The sequence below is a fragment of the Stomoxys calcitrans genome, chromosome 1 (genome assembly GCF_963082655.1).
Source record: "Stomoxys calcitrans chromosome 1, idStoCalc2.1, whole genome shotgun sequence".
NCBI classification, from domain to species: domain Eukaryota; kingdom Metazoa; phylum Arthropoda; class Insecta; order Diptera; family Muscidae; genus Stomoxys; species Stomoxys calcitrans.
Genome location: NC_081552.1, coordinates 95764132 through 95788418, shown reverse-complemented (window position 1 = coordinate 95788418; position 24287 = coordinate 95764132). Strand labels below are relative to the sequence as shown.

Genomic DNA, 24287 nt, shown 5'->3' with positions numbered 1-24287 from the left:
TGGGATTCAAATGAAAGGTATTTATGATAAGAAAACGTATTTGATATCCAATTGTTGGACCAAGTGCTAGGGGGACCACCCCAAGCCCCAAAACACCCCTAAATCGGACATTTCCCAAAACATCCCCCAAGCAGGACTTATTTACTGACCATGGGAATATGGGGCTTAAATAAAAGGTATTTGAATGTAGAATACAAATCTGATATCAAAATATGGGACCATGTGTTTGGGGGGCCGCCTCTCACCAAAAATATCCCCCAAAGGGGACAAATTTACGACCATAGCAATATGTGGCTCAAATAAAATATATTTGAGAGTAAAGCACGAATTTGATATCAAAATTCAGGAAAACTGTTTACGTGGCCACGCCAACCCAACAACACCACCCAAATAGTAAGTATTTTCTGACTGTTGCAGTATGAGGCTCAAATAAGAGGGTTTTTAAAGTGGAACACGAATCCGATATATATTTTCAAGGCCAACTCACTGAGTGGCCACCCATTCCCCAAAACACCCCCCAAGCCGGTCACGTTTGACGACTATAGAATTATGGGGCTCAAATTAAAGGTATGTGGGAGTAGACCACGTATCTGATATCAACATTAGGGGCCAACTGTCTAGCGGACGTCCCACTACTATAACAACCCCCAAATAGGACGTATTTGCTCACCAAGACAATTTGGGTCGTAAAGAGAGTGGAACTAAATATTCATAGTTTTTAGGGCCAATACCCCAAACCGGACATATTTGCTGACTTTTGCAATAAGGAGTTTAAATGGGATTAGAAAACGAATTTGATATCCAATTTTGATTGCAATGGCAAATTGGGATCAAATAAATGATATATAGATATATGTGAATATAGCAGGTTGCTTATATATTTTCCGGCAATGTATCCAATAAAACACATAATTAGATTTACAATTTTTTGTCTTAATAATATTTCTTATAACGAATTTATTTAGCGCGGCTGCCATATTTATTATATTCACAAATGCGTTCAATAAACAATTACAATTATATTTACTACTTCAGTAATTGGGTATACAAAGGCAAAAGTCGGACGGTGTCGACTGTATAATACCCTACACCTACGATATATATGTACAAAGTGGGAGCTATATCTAATTATAAACCGATTTTGATGGACCTCTGCGGATTTTTACAGGTGGGTTATTAAACAATCCTTATCAAATTTCGAACAAATATGTTCAAACTGTAACAACTATGGTTGACAAATGACATAATTGTAAATTACCCAAAATCTGACGAACGTATATATATGGGAGTTATATCTAAATCCGAACTGATTTCGACCAAACTTCTTAGATATTGTGGCAGTTTTCGAGGAAAGCGTTGAGCAAAGAAGTGAATATCGAGCAAAATACATATATGGCAGCTATATCCAAATCTGGACCGATCTGGACCAAATTGCAGAAAGATGTCTAGGGACCTAACACAACTCACTGCAGTAGCGACATCGGTAAATGCGCTTTTTATGGGACCAAGACCTTAAATCGAGAGATCTCTATATCGCAGTTATATCCAATATCAAAGAGGATGTCGAAGGCCGTAACACAATCACTGTCCCAAATTTCGTCGACAATAAATGCGTCTTTTATGGGCCCAAGACCTTAAATCGAGAGATCGGTCTATATGGAAGCTATATTCAAATCTGAACCGATCTGTGCCAAATTGAAGGAGTATGTCGAAGGGCCTTACACAGCTTACTGTCCCAAATTTCAGCAAAATCGAATAATAAATGTAGCTTTTATGGGCCTAACATCCTATATCGGCAGATCGGTCTATATGGGGGCTATAACAAGATATTGTCCGATATAGCCCATCTTCAAACTTAACCTGCTTATGGGCAAACAAAAAAGAATATGTGCAAAGTTTCAGCTCAATATCTCTATTTTTAAAGCCTGTAGAGTGATTTCAACAGACAGACGGACATGGCTAAAACGTCTTAGATTTTTACAATGATCAAGAATATATATACTTTAAAGGGTCGAAAATGGATATTTCTATGACTTGCGAATGGAATGACAAAATGATTATACCGCCATCCTTCGATGGTGGGTATAAAAATAGAATTCATTTCTTGGACAATTTTTTTTTTTTTTGCTGACGGCCAAATCGACTTACGTTGTGCATCACGTGAAGGCATGGATATAAAATTTTTTAAGTTATGAAAATACATGGAATGCAAGTCAGGTTTACTGGAAAGATAACCAATGCCAAGTTATTATATCGATAACACGTGCTTTGTACTGTGTTGATTAAAAAATAGGGACATAATATTTCATTGGTACAGTTGCTGTTTTCTTTTTATCTTAAGCCTAGTACTGACTTCGACTTTTCGCCTGAACAACTGAGAACAATAAGGAAATGCAAACACATTCCGTAGAAATGGTACCGGGCTCTGTAAGCAAAATAGTAGCGACATGTCGCTGCTCCAATACAAATTTTGCCTCAGTTAATTGCCAATGTAATTAAATGCTCACGAAATGGGCACTAATCAACTCTGTTTCTATCGGATTTCGCAATAATCTAATATGCATTTTCGTTGCGAATGAAAGCAGTACTAGGCTTTAAGTAGGGTACTCTATATTTTGTTGTGAAAAACCTTTACAAACTAACTCAATTTACCTTTACATATTTACTGCAAATTTTCTACGCTAACACAATCCCGCCACCATATTATACCAGGGCCACTAAAAAAACAGGTAAAAACGCGCTAAGTTCGGACGGGACGAGTCTTGGGAACATCTCCACCACAGATTCTGCTAATAATTTATACAAAATAAATTTAGTTTATGGGCATAATTTTGTTCTACATACCAAACTTTGTCAAACCAGCAAAAATTAAAGCCGATTTATATGGGAGCTGTAATAGGTTATAGACCGATTTATACCGTACTTTGCACAGTTGTTGGAAGTCATAACGGGACACCACATGGAAGTCATAATAGAACACTGTTTGCAAAATTTCAGCCAAATCGGACAAAAATTGTGGCTTGTAAGTGTTCAAGAAGTCAAATCGGGAGGGAGAACCGATATGGCCCATTTGCAATACCCAACGATCTACATCACAGAAGTATATGTGCAAAATTATATTTTGAAAAACAATAAAGCAATTTTCGATGATTAATATTTGCTTTTGTGTTCTCTAATCCATAAATATAAAAGGCAACCCTCGTTTAAAGAGGCTTAAGAATATCCTTCCTGCCAAATTTCGAAAGAATCGGTTAGCAAATGACCATTGTATTGCATTATTACTGTAAATCGTACGAACATATATATGGGAGCGATATCCAAAGCTAGACCGATTCGTCTCTGCGCCAAAAAAATAATGGATGTGCTAAATTTGAAGACGGTGGGTTGAAAATTCCGACCTGTAGTGTGTAGACAAAATAACAAAGACAGACGGACATAGCTAAATCGAATCAGAATGTGATTCAGAGTCGATCGGTATACTTTTCTAAGGGTAGAGAGGTAGTCTTCCTTCTGGGCGCTACAAACAAATGCACTAAGCTATAATACCCCGTACCACAGAGATGTTGTAGGGTATAATTATAATTGGATTTATAAAAGCAGGCCATTGCAAAACATTAGGAACGAATTGCAGTTTTTCTGTGTGCCAAAATATAAAAGTAAATATGGAACTATGTACATCAAGCTAAAGAAGAAGTATCGACGCGGGCTAACGTTAAACGATGGATATAATATTTCGTATTTTACTTATTGGGATCTAAAAGAAAAAAGTCGTGGGGTTTAACGTGATAAAGCTATTGTAGTATTAATAACTTGTTAAAGCCTCCGTAAATACTGATATAGGCTTCTTTAGAACGTAATTTAAATTCAAAAAATTTTTATTATACCCTCCACGATAAGATGGGGGGTATACTAATTTCGTCATTCTGTTTGTAACTACTCGAAATATTCGTCTGAGACCCCATAAAGTATATATATTCTTGATCGTCGTGAAATTTTATGTCGATCTAGCCATGTCCGTCCGTCTGTCCGTCCGTCCGTCTGTCTGTCGAAAGCACGCTAACTTCCGAAGGAGTAAAGCTAGCCGCTTGAAATTTTGCACAAATACTTTTTAGTAGGTCGGCTGGTATTGTAAATGGGCCATATCGGTCCATGTTTTGATATAGCTGCCATATAAACCGATCTTGGGTCTTGACTTCTTGAGCCTCTAGAGTGCGCAATTCTTATCCGATTGGAATGAAATTTTGCACGACGTGTTTTGTTATGATATCCAACAACTTCGCCAAGTATGGTTCAAATCGGTTCATAACCTGATATAGCTGCCATATAAACCGATCTTGGGTCTTGACTTCTTGAGCCTCTAGAGTGCGCAATTCTTATCCGAATGGAATGGAGTTTCGCACGACGTGTTTTGTTATAATACCCAACAACTGTGCCAAGTATGGTTTAAATCGGCCTATAACATGATATAGCTGCCATGTAAACCGATCTGGGATCTTGACTTCTTGAGCATCTCGAGGTCGCAATTATTATCCGATTTGCCTGAAATTTTGTACGACGGATTCTCTCATGACCATTAACATACGTGTTTATTATGGTCTGAATCGGTCTATAGCCCGATACAGCTCCCATATTAATCGATCTCTCTATTTTATTTCTTGAGCCCACAAAGGGCGCAATTCTTATTCGAATTGGCTGACATTTTACACAGGTATCCAACATAATATGGTTTAATTGTGGTCCAAACCGGACCATATCTTGATATCGCTCTAATAGCAGAGCAAATCTTTTCTCATATCCTTTTTTTTTTTTGCCTAAAAAGAGATACCGCACATAGAACTCGACAAATGCGATCAATGGTGGAGGGTATATAAGATTCGGCCCGGCCGAACTTAGCACGCTCTTACTTGTTTGTGAATAACAATCACTTTCGATTTCTGGGGGTTCAGGAATAAACCATTTGCAGTAGCCCACTTATAGACATGGAACAGGTCCTCATTGAGTTTTGCAACCCATTCACTAATATTATTAACAGAACCGCTAAGGAATAACTAAACGTCATCAGCATCAATAAGGATTTGGCTACGGACCAGCTGAGTAGGAAGATCGTTTGCGTAGAGCGAAAAAAGGAGCGGAATAATTATTGAGCCTTATGGAACTCCCTTAGGTACTAGAATTGGTTTTGAATGATACGTACACTGACTGTTGCCGATTACTTAGATATGACTGAACCAATTTGATAAAAGTATCGCTAAAATTAGCTTCATACATGAGTCATGATGATCAACCGAGTCGAAAGCCTTTGAATTATCTAGTCGGACGAGAAAAGTAACACTGCCATCATCTATTTCGCTTCTAATTGATTCCGAAACTTCAACTAATTCTCTAATACAACTATGATGGGCACGAAACCCGGATTGTCTATCAGTCAACAGAGATTCATGATGGAGATATTCGAGAGGCAACATAATATAGAATTCGGACGGAAACCATTATTCGATTTAGGGATTGAGATTATCTTTTTCACTGGTGAATAGAATTGAAGTAAAGAAATGAGTAAAATAAGGTAGAAGGTAAGGAACTAATATTTTAATGAATCGTGGGTCAATGTTATCATGACCAATAGCATTTGACTTGACTGATCTAAGACAATGTGAAACTTTGTCGTGTGAAACACATCTAAACTCAAAACTGCAATCAACATTTGTGCTTTCCGAAAGTTTATTAGTGTCTCGGTAAAAAGTCGAGTCTATATCTGAGGTCGGAACATTTACATTTATATCACCATGGTAATTAGAAATTGCCTTGGATTTTCCACTCCCGATGTCGTTTATAACCCTCCACTTGCCTTTCATGTCTAACGCCGAATAATATTTGGATGAATAATATCGTAATTTTGCATCACTAACGAGTGCATTAACTTTATTTCTAGCCATGCGGAATTCCTCATGAAGTTCAGACGTTTGAAAACTTTTCCACGTGGAGTAGGCTAAGTTCCTGTTACGAATAAAATTCCTAATAGTGGAATTAAACCAAGGCTTAGTATCGAATTTATTCATCTTAGTCCGAATGGGGACTGTTGCATCATAGATAATTCCAATGTTATCTTGAAGAAAGCTCCATTTCTCATCGATTGATAAAAGATCATATATCATATTCATCATATTCCAATAGACTTCCTGAATCCTTTCATCTAATGCAGAATAGTCAACATTTTTGAAGTCGCGGTACGAAAACTTCTTTATTGTCTTTGACACAGTGAAATTGTAAGACAGCCTTTAGATACAAGGGGCAGATATTCGGTAATAGAGCGAAATATTGGAAGTATTAGTCACAAAAAACGTATCCAAAAGGGTATTAACAGTTGACGAAAAATGAGTGGGGTTTCCAGAATTGGTAGGGAAGAAACCCAGTGCTAACATATTTTCCGTCAATTTGGAATCTATAAGAATATTGGAATTAAAGTCCCCAGTAATAATAACATCATGATATCCCAATGTTTTTGTCTCTAACATGTTTTGAATTTGATTCAAATCTATTGTATTGTTTGGCCGGAAGATACAACCAATCAAGATTTTTTTCAAGTTAGATAAAAGCTCCACTATTATATATTCTGTTTAATCCTCAGGATTCGATTTTAATCGGAATTAGGCGTTAACGTGTTCCTTGCATATATGGCAACACCACCCCACGACGTTCTCTATCAGATATGAATACAGTTTATTAAGCTATCTGTTATTGCAGTGTGTAACCAAGTCACTGAGATACATATTATATCGATTTCCATATTTTCGAATATATACTTGAACTCATCAATCTTGTTTACAATACTTTGAGAATTTATGTGACATATCTTCAAACTATCTCTTTGTCTTGTATCGTCTTTAGAACCTCTATTTACACTAAATATACTTGTCATAGAGAGTAATAAATAAAGAAGAAATAACATCAGCATCGCGTTTGAAAAAAACTATTCCTGCTTGTATTAACATCAAAAACATAAATAATTTAATTAAAGTTGTAAGTGGAAAAGGAAAAAAATCACCTTTAGAATAATAAGTTGTAAACTTGAGAATACATAAAAAATCAGAAATATTATGAACATTCGTATTGTAAGTCTAACTTTGAATTTCCGTATTAGGCAATTCTTCCGAATAACGAAAATGATCAATAATTTTAGGATGAAATATGCAAAACTGAAAAATAAGAAAGCACGAGGTCCTGATGGAATACCAAGAGAGGTTCTGAAACAAATAGCCGTGGTAAAACCAGACATAATCCCAAAATAATTGAGAGAGCATAAATTGGTATTGATAAGCAAGGGAAAGAGAGACGCACTAGCATCCTCGTCCTACAGACCTATATGCATGCTTAATACAGTCATTAAACTACTGGAGAGACTCATAAAGCCTAGATTGGAAGAATCTATAAACAACCTGTTCCCGCGCCGATCGGTCCTTTGGGCCCGAGCGAGATTGTTCACCTACAGGAGCTTGACGAAAATCGCCACCTCAATATGCAAAGGAATTTTGAAATATCAGGGTATCTGTTTAGAATAATCAAAAGCTACATTAGGGATAGAACTTTGGTCTACGATACAAGCCCTGGATCGAACAGATTACAGATATTGCCAGGAGCAGCTCAAAGGACCATCCTGGGCCCGAACCTGTGGAACATCATCTTTGATTACATCTTACGGGTGGAATTGCCTGACGAGGCCTTCCTCCTAGGCTAGGTAGACGATATTGCGGCACTCATCCCAACGAGAAACACGGAAGAGGCACAACATAACTGACTGAACTAGTTTTACTTACCAGACAGCGAATTCCCGTTGGAAATACCATGCGAGTCGACGACGTATTCAACACTACAAGGAATGCGGTAAATTATATTGAATTCGACTGGATTTCAAACTGACGTTCGGTCCGCAGATAAATTTCGCTGATCAAAAGAGATTGGAATCACGGTCCAACTGAACAAAGAGAGGAAATTTTTATTGAAAGCTTGCAACATCATCCTCTTAACGGATGTGAAATCTGGGCAGATAGCCTTCATGTCAGACACAGAGAACAAATTATAAACTTTTAAGAAAATTTAAAAGATAAGATGCAACATACTCATTTTTGAAGTGTTTTTTGAGATTTTATGCTAGTTTTTTAGCATCTAAAACCAGCAGACAATATATGCTGATTTCATGATTTCAACGATGGGAGCTAGGACGAAAGCGATAGAATCGACGTGGGTACAAGGACCGATTTGAAAGTCACCTCGAAGTAATGCGAAAGCCGATGTGCCGAGGTGGATTTCACTCTCAACGGCGATCAGATGGGTTTTTAAACGGTAAGGCGGATTGTAAGCCCAGCATAAACACATAAGTGACGAAAAAAATGCTGTCCATGGCGGTGGGTACATAAAAACTTACCCAAACTAGGTTAGGTCGAAAAGAGGGTGCAGGTATTAATCCGCCCCATGCCACTATGGATATACACCTAAGCTAGTAATTGGCTTGTTGTGCGCTCTAAAAACTAAAAAGTAACTTCTAAAAAGAAAATTTTAAATTAGGAATTCCGTGCTTCTTACAAAATCCTTAATTGTTTTCAACACCACTCCCCTAAGTTGGTTCATGTCTGATATTGTGTCTCCACCTAAGTACTGATATCTGTTGGACGCGAACCCAAACTAACCAAACCAACTTAACACGATTTTTCGTATTAAAAATTAAATTTTTCTAAATTTGCATTGAAATCAATATATGCATGAAGGAAAGTGCAAAAGAGTTGTGTGATACCTTAAATTTCCTAAAATTTATTTAAAATTTTTAAGTTGCCAGTATCACAACTTGAATTATCATTTCGAACAAATTAAGCTTCCTATTTGGCCATGAAGGCATTTGTTGGCAAAGTAGCTGGCAATCAACGCAGCAAAGGAAGAAAAAAGACAAATTTCACTTGTTGTCCAGCTAATAAATGATCTGCCTCTACCAACTTTCGATAAGTTCACTTTAGGCCAATGTTTACGGATGAGCGCTAAGAACAAGCGAATGAAGTGCCACAGAAAATCCCGGGGTGACAAATGCATCAGAGGAAATAGCCAAGAATAGTGGGTGCTGTAAGTAAAAGTTTGATATTACACTAAGGATTCGCTTCGAAATTCATTTCGACCTGTAACTAATTGAAAAAGAGACCAAAGACTCAGGGATTGGGAAATGAACGTGAACGGAATGAAATGATATATTACTATTAAAAGGGAATAATTGAATGTCCAATGCGTAGACAGATTACAACATACGTACATGAGGATGGATACAAACTCGTACATAACTTGGCACGTAGGTATGTCTATCCTTTCTGCTCGGCAAAGGTAAGGTAACATGGATAGCGTAGGACATGCTGAATAAAAGAAGAGACAAACAAACATCTATAAATTGACATCAAGAAAAAAAACGAATTGATCTTTTTGTGTCATTTGCACAACCGATACTTGGTGGGGACGTTTGGAAACATCTCAATACACACATACATATATATTTGCAAATAAATGGTTCACACTAAAAGAGATTGCTTGCAACAATTATTTCACCCAAAATGACATGTATTTTTTGTCTTCTTCGTTTACAGATAATATTTGACAGTTTCACAGTTGGTCGCTTTGATGAGGGTATGGTCGATACGGATGTCGATGGCTATGAGACTAGCCTTAGTCCCACAGGGGAATTGCCCGGCTGTCCTGAAGGTTTTATGCAGGTAAGCTAACCAAACTTTAAACATTTTATCAAGACAGAGCAAATGAACGAGAAACTGAAGAAGAATTCCCAAAATAGCAAACGAATTTGAAACTATACAAACAAATCTACTCCACTTACCCATACAAGCTCTAATTTATGTAAATAACCAATAAACCCACACACACAATTACTTATTCAAATAGACTAACTGCCACAATCAATTCTGGTATAGTTGAATGTGAAAATTTCTTTTTGAAGAGACCTCAATTTGTATTTAAAAAAGTATTCTTGGCATGGTCTATCAGCTCCAATTGATGACCACAAAAATTCTAAAATGAAGAAGTTTCGAATACCCTCTTGCATACCCTTAAGTGCATAACAATGGAAATATTTCAAATTTGCCACAAAGTCTTTCAACAATTTAAGTTTGTTTAGAGCTATGTAACATAACTTTAAATATCTAAAATGAGAAATTTAAGTAAATAAAATCTTGCGCATGCATTGAAAAGCATTGGCGTAGAAGGACAATTTTGGAAGAATCTATGGGAGACAGTCATGATTCTAGGGAAGAATTTAGGATTGGAGCACTTCGTAATGTCTTCTGCTTTTTGAGCTTTACAAAGTTGTTTCGATCTTCTCTCCCGGAATAGCTGCTTGAAGTATCTTCTTCAAACTTTTATGTAAAGCTCAACTAGAAGAAGACATCACAAAGTGACCCAGACCTAGATTCGCAATACAAACTATAGACAAAGGAAAGGTAGAAACGACTGAGAATTTGACATTTCTCCCAACTATTCTAACTTTTTTGAACATATTGTTATGAATTCATAGATTTTCTTTGCCTATGTATAAACTTGCAAAGCTTGCTGTAATTACATGTGTTGCTAATTTTTTCATGAATATCCGTTTAGTACCGCCGATAAAGCCAGCTTTTATCCAAGCTAGCTTTACCATATGCCGCAGTCATAATTTGGAGCTCGTCTCTTCGCTTTTGTTTGTTGTTTTTCACACGAAATTGTTACAAAATTTTAATCCATGTGTTGGAATAAGCCAACACTGTAGACGAAGCAAAACGACTCCAATCATATCTGCATTCAAAAAGTTAGTGTGGCGGCTAGCAGAGAAACCCTCAAAAATAGAACGCACCACAATTATTTTTTATAAAAAGGAACTATTTTAATGTTTATTTTACGAAGTTTAAAAGATGACTGAAAAAATTTCAAATGTGATGTCACACATATAAGACAAAAAATCAAGGCCTCCTTGGTTACAATAAGCAAAAGAAAATAACAAAATTAACATGAACAGAACAGAATAAAAAGAAAACAATTAAAGGTAAAAGTCATAGCCTACTTAAAAATAAAATGTACAATTTCATGTATTGGAGTTTAAAGTAAATTATGCAAAAGGCAATGCCAACTATGTTAAGAAATACTTTGGTAATTGAGGTGTCACTACAGTACTCCCCCTCCAGCGTTGTTACTCAGCGAAACGAACCTTTTTTGTTGCTTTTCTTAACACCCTCTCAGAACAGGGCATGTCTTCTTGCAGAGTGCACGATTTGAGTCTATCAATGGACACTACCTTTTCCTTGCCGTCTACAAGAATTTTGTCGTTTCTTGATATAACTTTATATGGTCCATCATATGGGGGTTGCAAAGGTTTCTTGACCGCATCGCACCGCAAAAACACGTATTGACACGTCTTCAGTTGATCACTCACGTATTCTCTATTGCTGGAATGATGTCCAGTGACTAATGGCTTAAGTCCAATGATTTTGTTCCGGAAATTCACAATCCAATCTGAGTCATCTTGAGTCGGTTTTGCATCAACAACAAGTTCACCTGGTAGAGTCAATGTACTTCCATACACCATTTCAGCAGAAGAAACATTACTATCAGCTACAACTCTAGATCTTAAACCAAGCATAATAAGAGGTATAGCTTCTACCCAATTTGCACCTGCATGACATCTTAAAGCTGATTTCAATGTACGATGCCATCTTTCAACGAGTCCATTCGCTTGTGGGTGATATGGAGTTGTGTGCTTTACCCTTGATCCAAGTAATAGAGCTAATTTACGAAAAAGTCTGCTTTCAAATTGCTTTCCTTGGTCCGTAACTATTTCTTTTGGTACGCCAAATCGGGAAATCCATGCACTCACAAATGCTGAAGCAACAGTTTCCGCCTTGATATCTAGAAGTGGTATGGCTTCTGTCCACTTTGTGAATCTGTCAATACAGGTTAAAATATACCTGTAACCTTGGCATGGAGTCAATGGACCAACGATATCTATATGTATGTGTTTGAATCGCTGCGATGGTGGCTTGAATTCTCCAAATGGACTTTTGGTATGTCGCTGTACTTTTGAGCGCTGACATTCCATGCAACTTCTGCACCATTCTGTCACATCCTTTTTCAAAGACTTCCATATGAAACGCGAACGAATTAAGTCTACCGTGCCTCTAATACCTGGATGCGAAAGGTTATGAAGAGTATCAAACACCAATCTTCTGAAGGACTGCGTAATATAGGGTCTCGTTGTAGTGCCAGAAGTATCACAGTAAATCTTGTGACCATCCATCTTGATCAGCCTTAAGTCTACGCCGGAGGTTTTGTTGTCTAATAAAGATTTCAATTCTTCATCGGAAATTTGCTCCTTGGCTAAAACTGCATAGTCCAAACATTGTGGAGTATTAATGGCTTGTATGCGGGACATGGTGTCGGCTACAACGTTGTCTTTTCCGTGTATATGGCGAATATCGGTAGTGAATTGCCCAATATAGTCCAATTGTCGTAGCTGCCTGGGAGATGCTTTTTCCGGCCTCTGCTTAAATGCAAAAATTAGCGGCTTGTGGTCCGAAAAAATGCAAAATTTGCGACCTTCTAGAAAATATTGAAAATGCTTCAATGTGGAATAAGCAGCTAGGAGCTCGCGGTCGTATGCACTATATTTGGTTTGAGTCGATGTAAGCTTCTTGGAATAAAAACCAAGCGGTTTCCACTCACCATTTATAAATTGCTGCAGTATGCCACCCATAGCGTAATCTGAAGCATCAACACATATTGAAGTGGGGGCATTCTCACTAGGGTAACTTAAAAGAACTGCATCAGCTAGTTGCTTCTTACATAATTCGAAAGCTTGCTCCCTCTCTCCGGTCCATTTGATTGTTGACTTGTCATTCTTCTTATTCCCTTTGTATATAGAATGAAGAATGGCTTGAGCTTTGGCAGCATCAGGCAAAAATCGGCGATAAAAATTCACCATACCCAAGAATCGTCGTAAATCTTTAACGGTTTCTGGAAGCTTGTAGTTTTGAATGACTTCGACTTTGCTGGGTAATGGTTTAATCCCATTTGAAGTTACCAAATATCCCAGAAATTGCAATTCGGGCACTCCAAAAGTACACTTTTTAAGATTGATGGTGAGTCCAAACTCTCGTAATCTTTCAAATAATTTGCGGATATGTTGTTTGTGTTCGTCGATGCTCGTGGAAGCTACCAGAATATCATCAATGTAGACATATACAAAATCTAGGTCTCTCGTCACTTCGTGCATAAAACGTTGAAAAGTTTGTGCAGCGTTGCACAAACCAAATGTCATTCTGGTAAATTCATAATTACCTATTGGGGTAGTTATTGTGGTCTTCTTGATGTCGTCTTCTGCCACAGGAATATGATGATATGCTTTCACCAAATCGATTGTGCTGAATACTTTTTTGCCATCGAGGAGAGCGCCGAAGTCGTGGATGTGCGGTACGGCGTACCGATCTGGAATAGTTCGAGCATTCAGACCTCGGTAGTCTCCACATGGGCGCCACTCACCGTTAGATTTCTTTACCATATGAAGCGGACTAGACCAACTGCTATTTGACGGTCTACAAATTCCCAGTTTCACCATTTCCTCGAATTCTTTTTTTACTATTAAAAGCTTTTCAGGTGAAAGACGTCTTGGCCTGCATGAAACCGGTGGTCCGTTCGTTGTTTCAATGTAATGCTGAATTGAATGTTTAGCCTTTGAATTGAAGTTGATTTTGGTCAAATCCATAAATTCCTGGATAATTGGTGAGAACTCTGACGGAAACGACACATCCGCTACAAACAAGTCACTCACAGAGGCAATAGAACCTTTACAGCATAGTTTCGAGTTCGGATCTATCAAGCTATTGTTCTTAATGTCAATCAGTAATCCATATCTACCAAGAAAATCTGATCCAATAATTGGCTTCTCAATGTCAGCAATAACGAAGTTCCATTTGAATGAACGATTTAAACCCAAATCTACGGTTAGCGTTTTTGTTCCAAATGTTTTAATAGGTGTTTTATTAGCCGCATATAACACGAGACTGTCTGGAGGTTGCTTGCGTTGAGATTTTGAAACAGGATAAACAGTCAAATCGGCTCCCGTGTCCACCAAAAACCTGATTTTCGATTTTACGTCTCGAACAAACAGGCGACAAATCTCTTGGCTGCAACCGTCTGTCACCAATGACGGTGCGCCATTTAGTTTTCCGAAGCGTTGTAATTGCACGGAGACACACACTTTTTCGCTTTGTCCCCGAACTTAAAATGGTACCAGCAAAGCGATTTGTCTCTCTTCGATGATTTGGATCGACTTCGTTTTCCAGTCTTTGATTTGCTGCGGCTTCTTGATTTTCCAAATGAATCCATCTTTGCACAGAGATTCTCTAGCTTTCTCTCTATATCCTCAAGACGGCTGTTGGAAGGAGTAACCGCACACACTTCTGAATCGGCGCAATCGGAAATTTTGTCGGCCATTGTGGCAAGCTTATCCAAGTTGTCATCGCTGACGGAAAGAATTGCTTTCATCTGACTGGGAAGACGCTGCATCCAAAGTTGCTTTAAAATCTCGTCCGATACCTTACCTTGAGCCAAATTTCGCATCCCGCTCAATAATTCGGATGGCTTCTTGTCTCCAAGTTCGATTGTTGTCAGGAGTTTTTTCAAACGTTTTTCTTCGGAATCGGAAAAACAGCTCACCAATTTGTCCTTTAATGTTCCATACATATTCACAGCTGGGGGATTGATTACGATGTCATGAATCTTTTCAAGGATGCTGCTCTCAATTGATGCGACAATCGTATGGAATTTCGTGGAATCTTGCGTTACGCCTGCCATTAAAAATTGCGATTCCATTTGTTTAAACCAGAGCAAAGGATCCGCATGCCAAAATGGTGTGGCTTTAATCGCTACGCGAGAAATTTCCATTGATGTTGAAGAACTGCCTTCTGACGTCGACATATTCCTCAATGGGTTTTTGGGCACAAAAAGTTGATATACGTATTCAAACAGTTGTCAGGGGTCACCAAATTTGTGGCGGCTAGCAGAGAAACCCTCAAAAATAGAACGCACCACAATTATTTTTTATAAAAAGGAACTATTTTAATGTTTATTTTACGAAGTTTAAAAGATGACTGAAAAAATTTCAAATGTGATGTCACACATATAAGACAAAAAATCAAGGCCTCCTTGGTTACAATAAGCAAAAGAAAATAACAAAATTAACATGAACAGAACAGAATAAAAAGAAAACAATTAAAGGTAAAAGTCATAGCCTACTTAAAAATAAAATGTACAATTTCATGTATTGGAGTTTAAAGTAAATTATGCAAAAGGCAATGCCAACTATGTTAAGAAATACTTTGGTAATTGAGGTGTCACTACATTAGTAAACATTAACAAGTAAAGTGCGTTATGTTTGGCCGGGCCAAATCTGATATTCCCTCTACCATGAAACGCATGTGACAATTTCTTTGGATGATTTTTTTATACCCTCCACCATAAGATGGGGGGTATACTAATTTCGTCATTCTGATTGTAACTACACGAAATATTCGTCTGAGAACCCATAAAGTATATATATTCTTGATCGTCGTGAAATTTTATGTCGATCTAGCCATGTCCGTCCGTCCGTCTGTCTGTCGAAAGCACGCTAACTTCCGAAGGAGTAAAGCTAGCCGCTTGAAATTTTGCACAAATACTTCTTATTAGTGTAGGTTGGTTGTATTGTAAATGGGCCATATCGTCGTGAAATTTTATGTCGATCTAGCCATGTCCGTCCGTCTGTCCATCCGTCCGTCCGTCTGTCTGTCGAAAGCACGCTAACTTCCGAAGGAGTAAAGCTAGCCGCTTGAAATTTTGCACAAATACTTCTTATTAGTGTAGGTCGGTTGGTATTGTAAATGGGCCATATCGGTCCATGTTTTGATATAGCTGCCATATAAACCGATCTAGGGTCTTGACTTCTTGAGTCTCTACAGTGCGCAATTCTTATCCGATTGGAATGAAATTTTGCACGACGTGTTTTGTGATGACATCCAACAACTGTGCCAAGTATGGTTCAAATCGGTCCATAACCTGATATAGCTGCCATATAAACAGATCTGCGGATTTGATTTCTTGAGCTTCTGGAGGGAGCAATTCCTATCCGATTTGGCTGAAATTTTGCCTGACATATTTTATTATACCCTCCACCATAAGATGGGGGGTATACTAATTTCGTCATTCTGTTTGTAACTACTCGAAATATCCGTCTGAGACCCCATAAAGTATATATATTCTTGATCGTCGTGACATTTTACGTCGATCTAGCCATGTCCGTCCGTCCGTCCGTCCGTCCGTCCGTCCGTCTGTCTGTCGAAAGCACGCTAACTTCCGAAGGAGTAAAGCTAGCCGCTTGAAATTTTGCACAAATACTTCTTATTAGTGTAGGTCGGTTGGTATTGTAAATGGGCCATATCGGTCCATGTTTTGATATAGCTGCCATATAAACCGATCTTGGGTCTTGACTTCTTGAGCCTCTAGCGTGCGTAATTCTTATCCGATCACAATGAAATTTTGCACGACGTGTTTTGCTATAACATCCAACAACTGTGCCAAGTATAGTTCAAATCGGTTCATAACCTGATATAGCTGTCATATAAACCGATCTTGGGTCTTGACTTCTTGAGCCTCTAGAGTGCGCAATTCTTATCCGATTGGAATAAAATTTTGCACGACGTGTTTTGTTATTATATCCAATAACTGTGTCAAGTATGGTTCAAATCGGTCAATAACCTGATATAGCTGCCATATAAACCGATCTTGGGTCTTGACTTCTTGAGCCTCTGGAGGGCGCAATTCTTATCCGATTGGAATGAAATTTCGTACGACGTGTTTTGTTATGATACCCAACAACTGTGCCAAGTATGGTTTAAATCGGTCTATAACCTGATGTAGCTGCCATATAAACCGATCTTGGGTCTTGACTTCTTGAGCCTCTAGAGGGCACAATTCTTATCCGATTTGAATGAATTTTTGCACGATGTATTTCGTTATGATATCCAACAACTGTGCCAAATATGGTTGAAATCGGTCCATAACCTGATATAGCTGTCATATAAACAGATCTGGGGATTAGACTTCTTGAGCTTCTAGAGGGCGCAATTCCTATCTGATTTGGCTGAAATTTCGCATGACGTATTTTATTTTTACTTTCAACAACTGTCAAATAAGGTTCACATCGGTCCATGTTTTGATATAGCTGCCATATAAACCGATCTGGGATCTTGACTTCTTGACCCCTAGAGGTCGCAATTATTATCCGATATGCCTGAAATTTTGTACGATGGATCCTCTCATGACCATCAACAAACGTGTTTATTATGGTCTGAATCGGTCTATAGCCCGATACAGATCCCATATAAATCGTTCTCTCTATTTTACTTCGTGAGCACCAATGGGCGCAATTTTATACGAATTGGCTGAAATTTTACACAGGTGTCCAACATATTATTTAATTGTGGTCCGAACCGGACCATATCTTGATATCGTTTTAATAGCAGAGCAACTCTTTTCTTATATCCTTTTTTGCCGAAGAAGAGATACCGGGAAAAGAACTCGACAAATGCGATCCATGGTGGAGGGTATATAAGATTCGGCCCGGCCGAACTTAGCACGCTTTTACTTGTTTTTACTTTCAACAACTGTGTCAAATAAGGTTCAAATCGGTCCATAACCTGATATAGTTGCCATATTAACCGATCTGGAGTTTTGATTTCTTGAGCCTCTAGAGTGCGCAATTCTTATCCGATTGGAATGAAATTTTGCACGACGTGTTTTGTTATGATATCCAACAACTGTGCCAAGTATGGCTAAAATCGGTCCATGACCTTATATAGCTGTCATATAAACCGATCTTGGGTCTTGACTTCTAGAGCCTCTAGAGGGCGCAATTCTTACCCAATTTGAATGAATTTTGGCACGTAGTATTTTGTTATGATATCCTACAACTGTGCAAAATATGGTTAAAATCGGTTTATAACCTGATATAGCTGTCATATAAACAGATCTGGGGACTTGACTTCTTGAGCTTCTAGATTGGCTGATTTGGCTGAAATTTCGCAAGACGTTTTTTATTGTTACTTTCAACAACTATGTCAAATAAAGTACAAGTCGATTCATAACCTGATTTAGCTGCCATATAAACCGATCTGGGATCTTGAGTTCTTGAGCCTCTAGAGGTCGCAATTATTATCCGATTTGCCTGAAATACGACGTATTCTCTCATGACTATTAACATACGTGTTTATTATGGTCTGAATCGGTCTATAGCCCGATACAGCTCCCATATAAATCGATCTCTCTATTTTACTTCTTGAGCCCACAAAGAGCGCAATTCTTATTCGAATTGGCTGACATTTTACACAGGTCTCCAACATAAATATAATTTAATTGTGGTCCAAACCGGACCATATCTTAATATCGCTCTAATAGCAGAGCAAATCTTTTCTTATATCCTTTTTTTTGCCTAAGAAGAGATGCCGGGAAAAGAACTAGACAAATGCGATCCATGGTGGAGGGTATATAAGATTCGGCCCGGCCGAACTTAGCACGCTTTTACTTGTTCAAATATATAACGGACCGTATTGTATTCAAATTTCAGGTAAATCGAATAATAATTGCATCCTCTGAGGCTTAAGAAGTCAAATTATATTATATATACCGATATGGATCATATTACTTAGGCTTCCCAGGTCCTCAAATGAGAAAGGCAGGATACTCTATAATACAAGTCGGAATTCTCCAAAAACCCAAGACCTTAATCAAAATTTAATTGTTATTTTCAAAAAAAAAAAAAAAAAAAAAACAACAAGAACAAGAAAAAACTGACTAATATTGGCCGAGCCGATTGAATCACCATGAATTTATCCAAAAATGTACGGTAGTTAAATCAGTTTATTTTTGACTTAAAAAAAAAGTAGGATATTGGTTAAGAATGGTGAAAGTTGAAGTTTCTACGGGCCCAAAACCTATGAGAGTTGAATTTTGGTGTGAGCATTGGAGAGTATTAGTTTACTTTACGTACAACATTTCGGATCGATTTATATGGGTGCTGTAACAATTTATGGAATTATCTAGGTGGTATTCGGTGTAGACGTAAAAATATTTTTTATACCCAATTTAAATCAAATCGAATAATATTAAATATCTGAACCCGAATGGCTTTTTTGCAATTCCCAACGACTAACATTAGTAAGAATAACTTTGCAAAATTTCGAGCGGATACCCTCATTCGTACAAACGCTTTCATGCTTTCGAATAAATGGCGAACAGGGAAAGGGAGATAGAATAACAAGAGGCAACACAGGGAGGACGGTCCATATGGTCGTACCAAATGTTGGACCTATGTGACCCACACATGGCTTTAATTCGGAAGGGGCTAATAGAACTTATCGTTTTAAGCTCCAACAATAATGGATGATATACGACTACCATAAACAAAATAAAACGGGGCTAAGAACAGGACTGTACCAAGTTTCAGTCCGATAGAACAATCTGTTAAACAGTGACGTGTTGGGCACACAGACAGACTGATAGACACACGGACAAACGGTTATGACTCAAGTGCATCGAAAATATAAAATTGATTGCACAAAAGACCACCTGAGTAAAAATAGTTGGTATGGTCGGATCCAAAGACATCTGGCATCAGATAAAATTTGGATATGGCAGGCCAATTTGGACCCTATTAGGGGTCCAAATTGGCCTGCCATATCCAACTAAATATAATTATATGATGCTAAATTATATATAGTAGTAGAAATACATATCGATGGTTTATGAAAAAGGGCCTAACTCGATTTTTATACCCTCCACCATAAGATGGGGGGTATACTAATTTCGTCATTCTGTTTGTAACTACTCGAAATATTCGTCTTGGTCGATCTAGCCATGTCCGTCCGTCCGTCCGTCTGTCTGTCGAAAGCACGCTAACTTCCGAAGGAGTAAAGCTAACCGCTTGAAATTTTGCACAAATACTTCTTATTAGTGTAGGTCGGTTGGTCGGTATTGTAAATGGGCCATATCGGTCCATGTTTTGATATAGCTGCCATATAAACCGATCTTGGGTCTTGACTTCTTGAGCCTCTAGAGTGCGCAATTCTTATCCGATTGAAATGAAATTTTGCACGACGTGTTTTGTTATGATATCCAACAACTGTGACAAGTATGGTTCAAATCGGTCTATAACCTGATATAGCTACCATATAAACCGATCTTGGGTCTTGACTTCTTGAGCCTCTAGAGGGCACAACTCTTATCATATTTGAATGAATTTTTGCACGAAGTATTTCGTTATGATATCCAACAACTGTGCCAAGTATGGTTCAAATCGGTCCATAACCTGATATAGCTGTCATATAAACAGATCTGCGGATTTGACTTCTTGAGCTTCTAGAGGGAGCAATTCCTATCCGATTTAGCTGAAATTTTGCCTGACATATTTTATTTTTACACTCAAAAACTGTGTCAAATAAGGTTCAAATCGGTTCATAACCTGATATAGCTGCCATATAAACCGATCTGGGATCTTGACTTCTTGACCCCTAGAGGTCGCAATTATTATCCGATATGCCTGAAATTTTGTACGACGGTTCCTCTCATGACCATCAAGAAACGTGGTCTGAATCGGTCTATAGCCCGATACAGATCCCATATAAATCGTTCTCTCTATTTTACTTCGTGAGCCCCAATGGGCGCAATTCTTATACGAATTGGCTGAAATTTTACACAGGTCTCCAACATATAATTTAATTGTGGTCCGAACCGGACCATATCTTGATATCGTTTTAATAGCAGAGCAATTCTTTTCTTATATCCTTTTAAGCCTAAGAAGAGATGCCGGGAAAAGAACTCGACAAATGCGATCCATGGTGGAGGGTATATAAGATTCGGCCCGGCCGAACTTAGCACGCTTTTACTTGTTTTTACCTACAGGAGAAGAAAAACAAACTTGACAGAGTCCATTTTTATACCCACCACCGACGGATGGGGGTATATTCATTTTGTCATTCCGTTTGCAACACATCGAAATATCCATTTCCGACCCTATAAAGTATATATATTCTTGATCAGCGTAAAAATCTAAGACGATCTAGACATGTCCGTCTGTCTGTTGAAATCACGCTACTTTCTTCAAAAATAGAGATATTGAGCTGAAATGTTGCATAGATTCTTTTTTTGTTCCTAAGCAGGTTAAGTTTGAAGATGGGCTATATCGGACTTTATCTTGATATAGCCCCCATATAGACCGATCCGCCGACTTAGGGTCTTAGGCGAATAAAAGCCACACTTATTATCCGATTTTGCTGAAATTTGGGACAGTGAGTTGTGTTAGGCCCTTCGACATTCTCCGTCAATTTGGCTTAGATCGGTTCAGATTTGGATATAGCTGCCATATAGACCGATCTTCCGATTAGGGGTCTTAGGCCCATAAAAGCCACATTTATTATCCGATTTTGCTGAAATTTAGAAAAGTAAGTTTTCTTAGGCCCTTCGACATCCTCCGTCCATATGGCTCAGATCGGTTCAGATTTAGATATAGCTGCCATATAGACCGATCCTCCGATTAAGGGTCTTAGGTCCATAAAATCCACATTTATTATCCGATTTTGCTGAAATTTAGAAAAACAAGTTGTCTTGGGCCCTTCGACATCCTCCGTCCATATGGCTCAGATCGGTTCAGATTTGGATATAGCTGCCATATAGACCGATCCGCCGATTTAGGGTCTTAGGCCAGTAAAAGCCACATTTATTATCCGATTTTGCTGAAATTTGAGACAGTGAGTTGTGTTAGGCCCTTCGACATTCTCCGTCAATTTGGCTCAGATCGGTTCAGATTTGGATATACCTCCCATATAGACCGATCCTCCGATTTAGTGTCATAGGCCAATAAAAGCTACATTTATAATCTGATTTTGCTGAAATTTGGGACAGTACGTTGTCTTAGGCCTCTCGACATCCTCCGTCAATTTGGCTCAGATCGGTCCATATTTGGATGTAGCTGCCATATAGACCGATCCTCCGATTAAGAGTCTTAGGCCCATAAAAGCCACATTTATTATCCGATTTTGCTGAAATTTAGAAAAGTAAGTTGTCTTAGGCCCTTCGACATCCTCCGTCCATATGGCTCAGATCGATTTAGATTTGGATATAGCTGCCATATAGACCGATCCTCTGATTAAGGGTCTTAGGCCCATAAAAGCCTCATTTATTATCCGAGTTTGCTGAAATTTAGAAAAACAAGTTGTCTTAGGCCCTTCGACATCCTCCGTCCATATGGCTCAGATCGGTTCAGATTTGGATATAGCTGCCATATAGACCGATCCTCCGATTTAGGGTCATAGGCCCATAAAAGCCACATTTATTATCCGATTTTGCTGAAATTTGGGACAGTACGTTGTCTTAAGCCCCTCGACATTCTCCGTCAATATGGCTTAGATCGGTTCAGATTGGAGTATAGCTGCCATATAGACCGATCCTTTAATTTAGGGTCTTAGGCCCATAACAGCCACATTTATTATCCAATTTTGCGGAAATTTGGGACAGTGAGTTGTGTTATCCCCTTCAACATCCTTCGTCAATTTGGCTCAGATCTGCACTGAAATTTGACACACTGACTTATGTTATGCTTTTCGACATCCGTGTCGTATATAGTTCAAATCGGTATATTTTTAGATATAGCTACTAAAAAGACCAATATTTTGTTATATACAATTGAACAATTTTGTTATATACAATTGATACAATTCAACAATGACTTTTACTTATTAGTATTTGGTCCAAATCGGAGCATATATTGATATAGCTATATATATATATAGCTATGAGTTTTGCACCGGATTTTGACGAAAGATGGTTTCCATATATATCCGAGGTGGTGTTTACTTGTTTTTTAAATCGTTATAAATCAGTTATTTACAATTGCATTAACCTGACGTTTCTCTTCCATAATTAGCAAACAAAAAGTCATTTTAGAAAAAATTGATTTATGTCCTTTCTATATTAAGCCATCGATATGCTTATAGTTTATTTTAAATTATATAGCAAATAATATATATCTACATTAGTAATCCTAAAATATTAGGCATTTTACTAAAATAGTTTCAAATTCTCAAAACGTTAGATATTTCGTAAATATTTTTAAATTTCATCAATATGTGGCTGTTGGCGTTGAAAATTGGTATATTGGTGATCTATGGGAGTCATGCATCCTAAATGTAGGGGGTTTTTGGCCTAATAATGAAAATATATATATTTTTTATCACAAAAATTGTTTTATTGTTTTTCGAAGTATCCTTAAATATGATTCATACACTTTTGCATACCGTCAAAGTACTTTTTCCACTCCCGATTGGTACACCTTCAAATCATGGCTATTGAACGATTCAAAAGCATTTTCTGGCAACTATAATCATTGATCACGCAGTTTTATCTCAATGTGTGGAAAGAAATGGACGTCATTGGGTGCTAAATCAAGGCTTTATGGCGCATGACCCATGAATTCGACATTTTGGGTGGTCAAAAAGTCGATGTTTTGAGTCGATCTGTGAGGGCACATGACCAATTTTACTAAAGAAACAGGCGACCATTTGCTTCGAAGTGCTTCTTCCACGAACTTTCGTTGGATTTGGCTTGACTTCGAACATCCACACGATCGAATGTTTTTCTATTTTGGGCTCGTACGCATAGATCAACGATTCGCCAACTGTGACTATCGTATAAAAGTATTTTGCAGCATCGCGATCGTATTTCTCAACATTTCTTCGCACTAATCGTCACGAGCCTATTTTTTAGCGAATTGTCAAATCGCGCGGAATCCAATGAAAACAAACCTTTTTTTATGGAAGGTGTTCATGGAATCTCGAGTGTATGGTGGTGGAAAAAATGCCCAAGAATGTCTCTTTTTCATGGTGTTTCACGTGATGATCTTGCATTAATAATTCACGCACTGTATCAACGTTTCAGGTACGATGGCCGTTATTCGATGACCTTTACGGAATTAGATTTTGAGCGAGCGTCGGCTCCCAAATGAATTCTTTAAACCATTTTTTTATTGTAGGATGCCGCTTAATCGCCACGCAGGGATTTAAGTTCATCAGTGCAACCTCGTCGTGATACTCCACGTCGAAAGTTGTGAAAAATGGTTGCACGAAAAAAAGTTGAAAATTCGGGACAGATTTGAGATCTAATTTTAAGAAATTATGTGGGTGGGTGGACCTTCCCGC

At 38.0% G+C, this 24287-nt stretch overlaps 1 protein-coding gene across 1 annotated transcript in view; it reads left to right on the top strand.

Annotated features, from left to right (window-relative positions):
* The window catches only part of LOC131994281 (uncharacterized), a gene marked incomplete in the record, with an annotated part of 1369549 nt that overhangs the window by 460307 nt on the left and 884955 nt on the right, over positions 1-24287 (top strand). Inside the window, 1 exon segment of the mRNA XM_059360990.1 lies at positions 9615-9740. Coding sequence (XP_059216973.1) covers positions 9615-9740 — 126 coding nt within the window.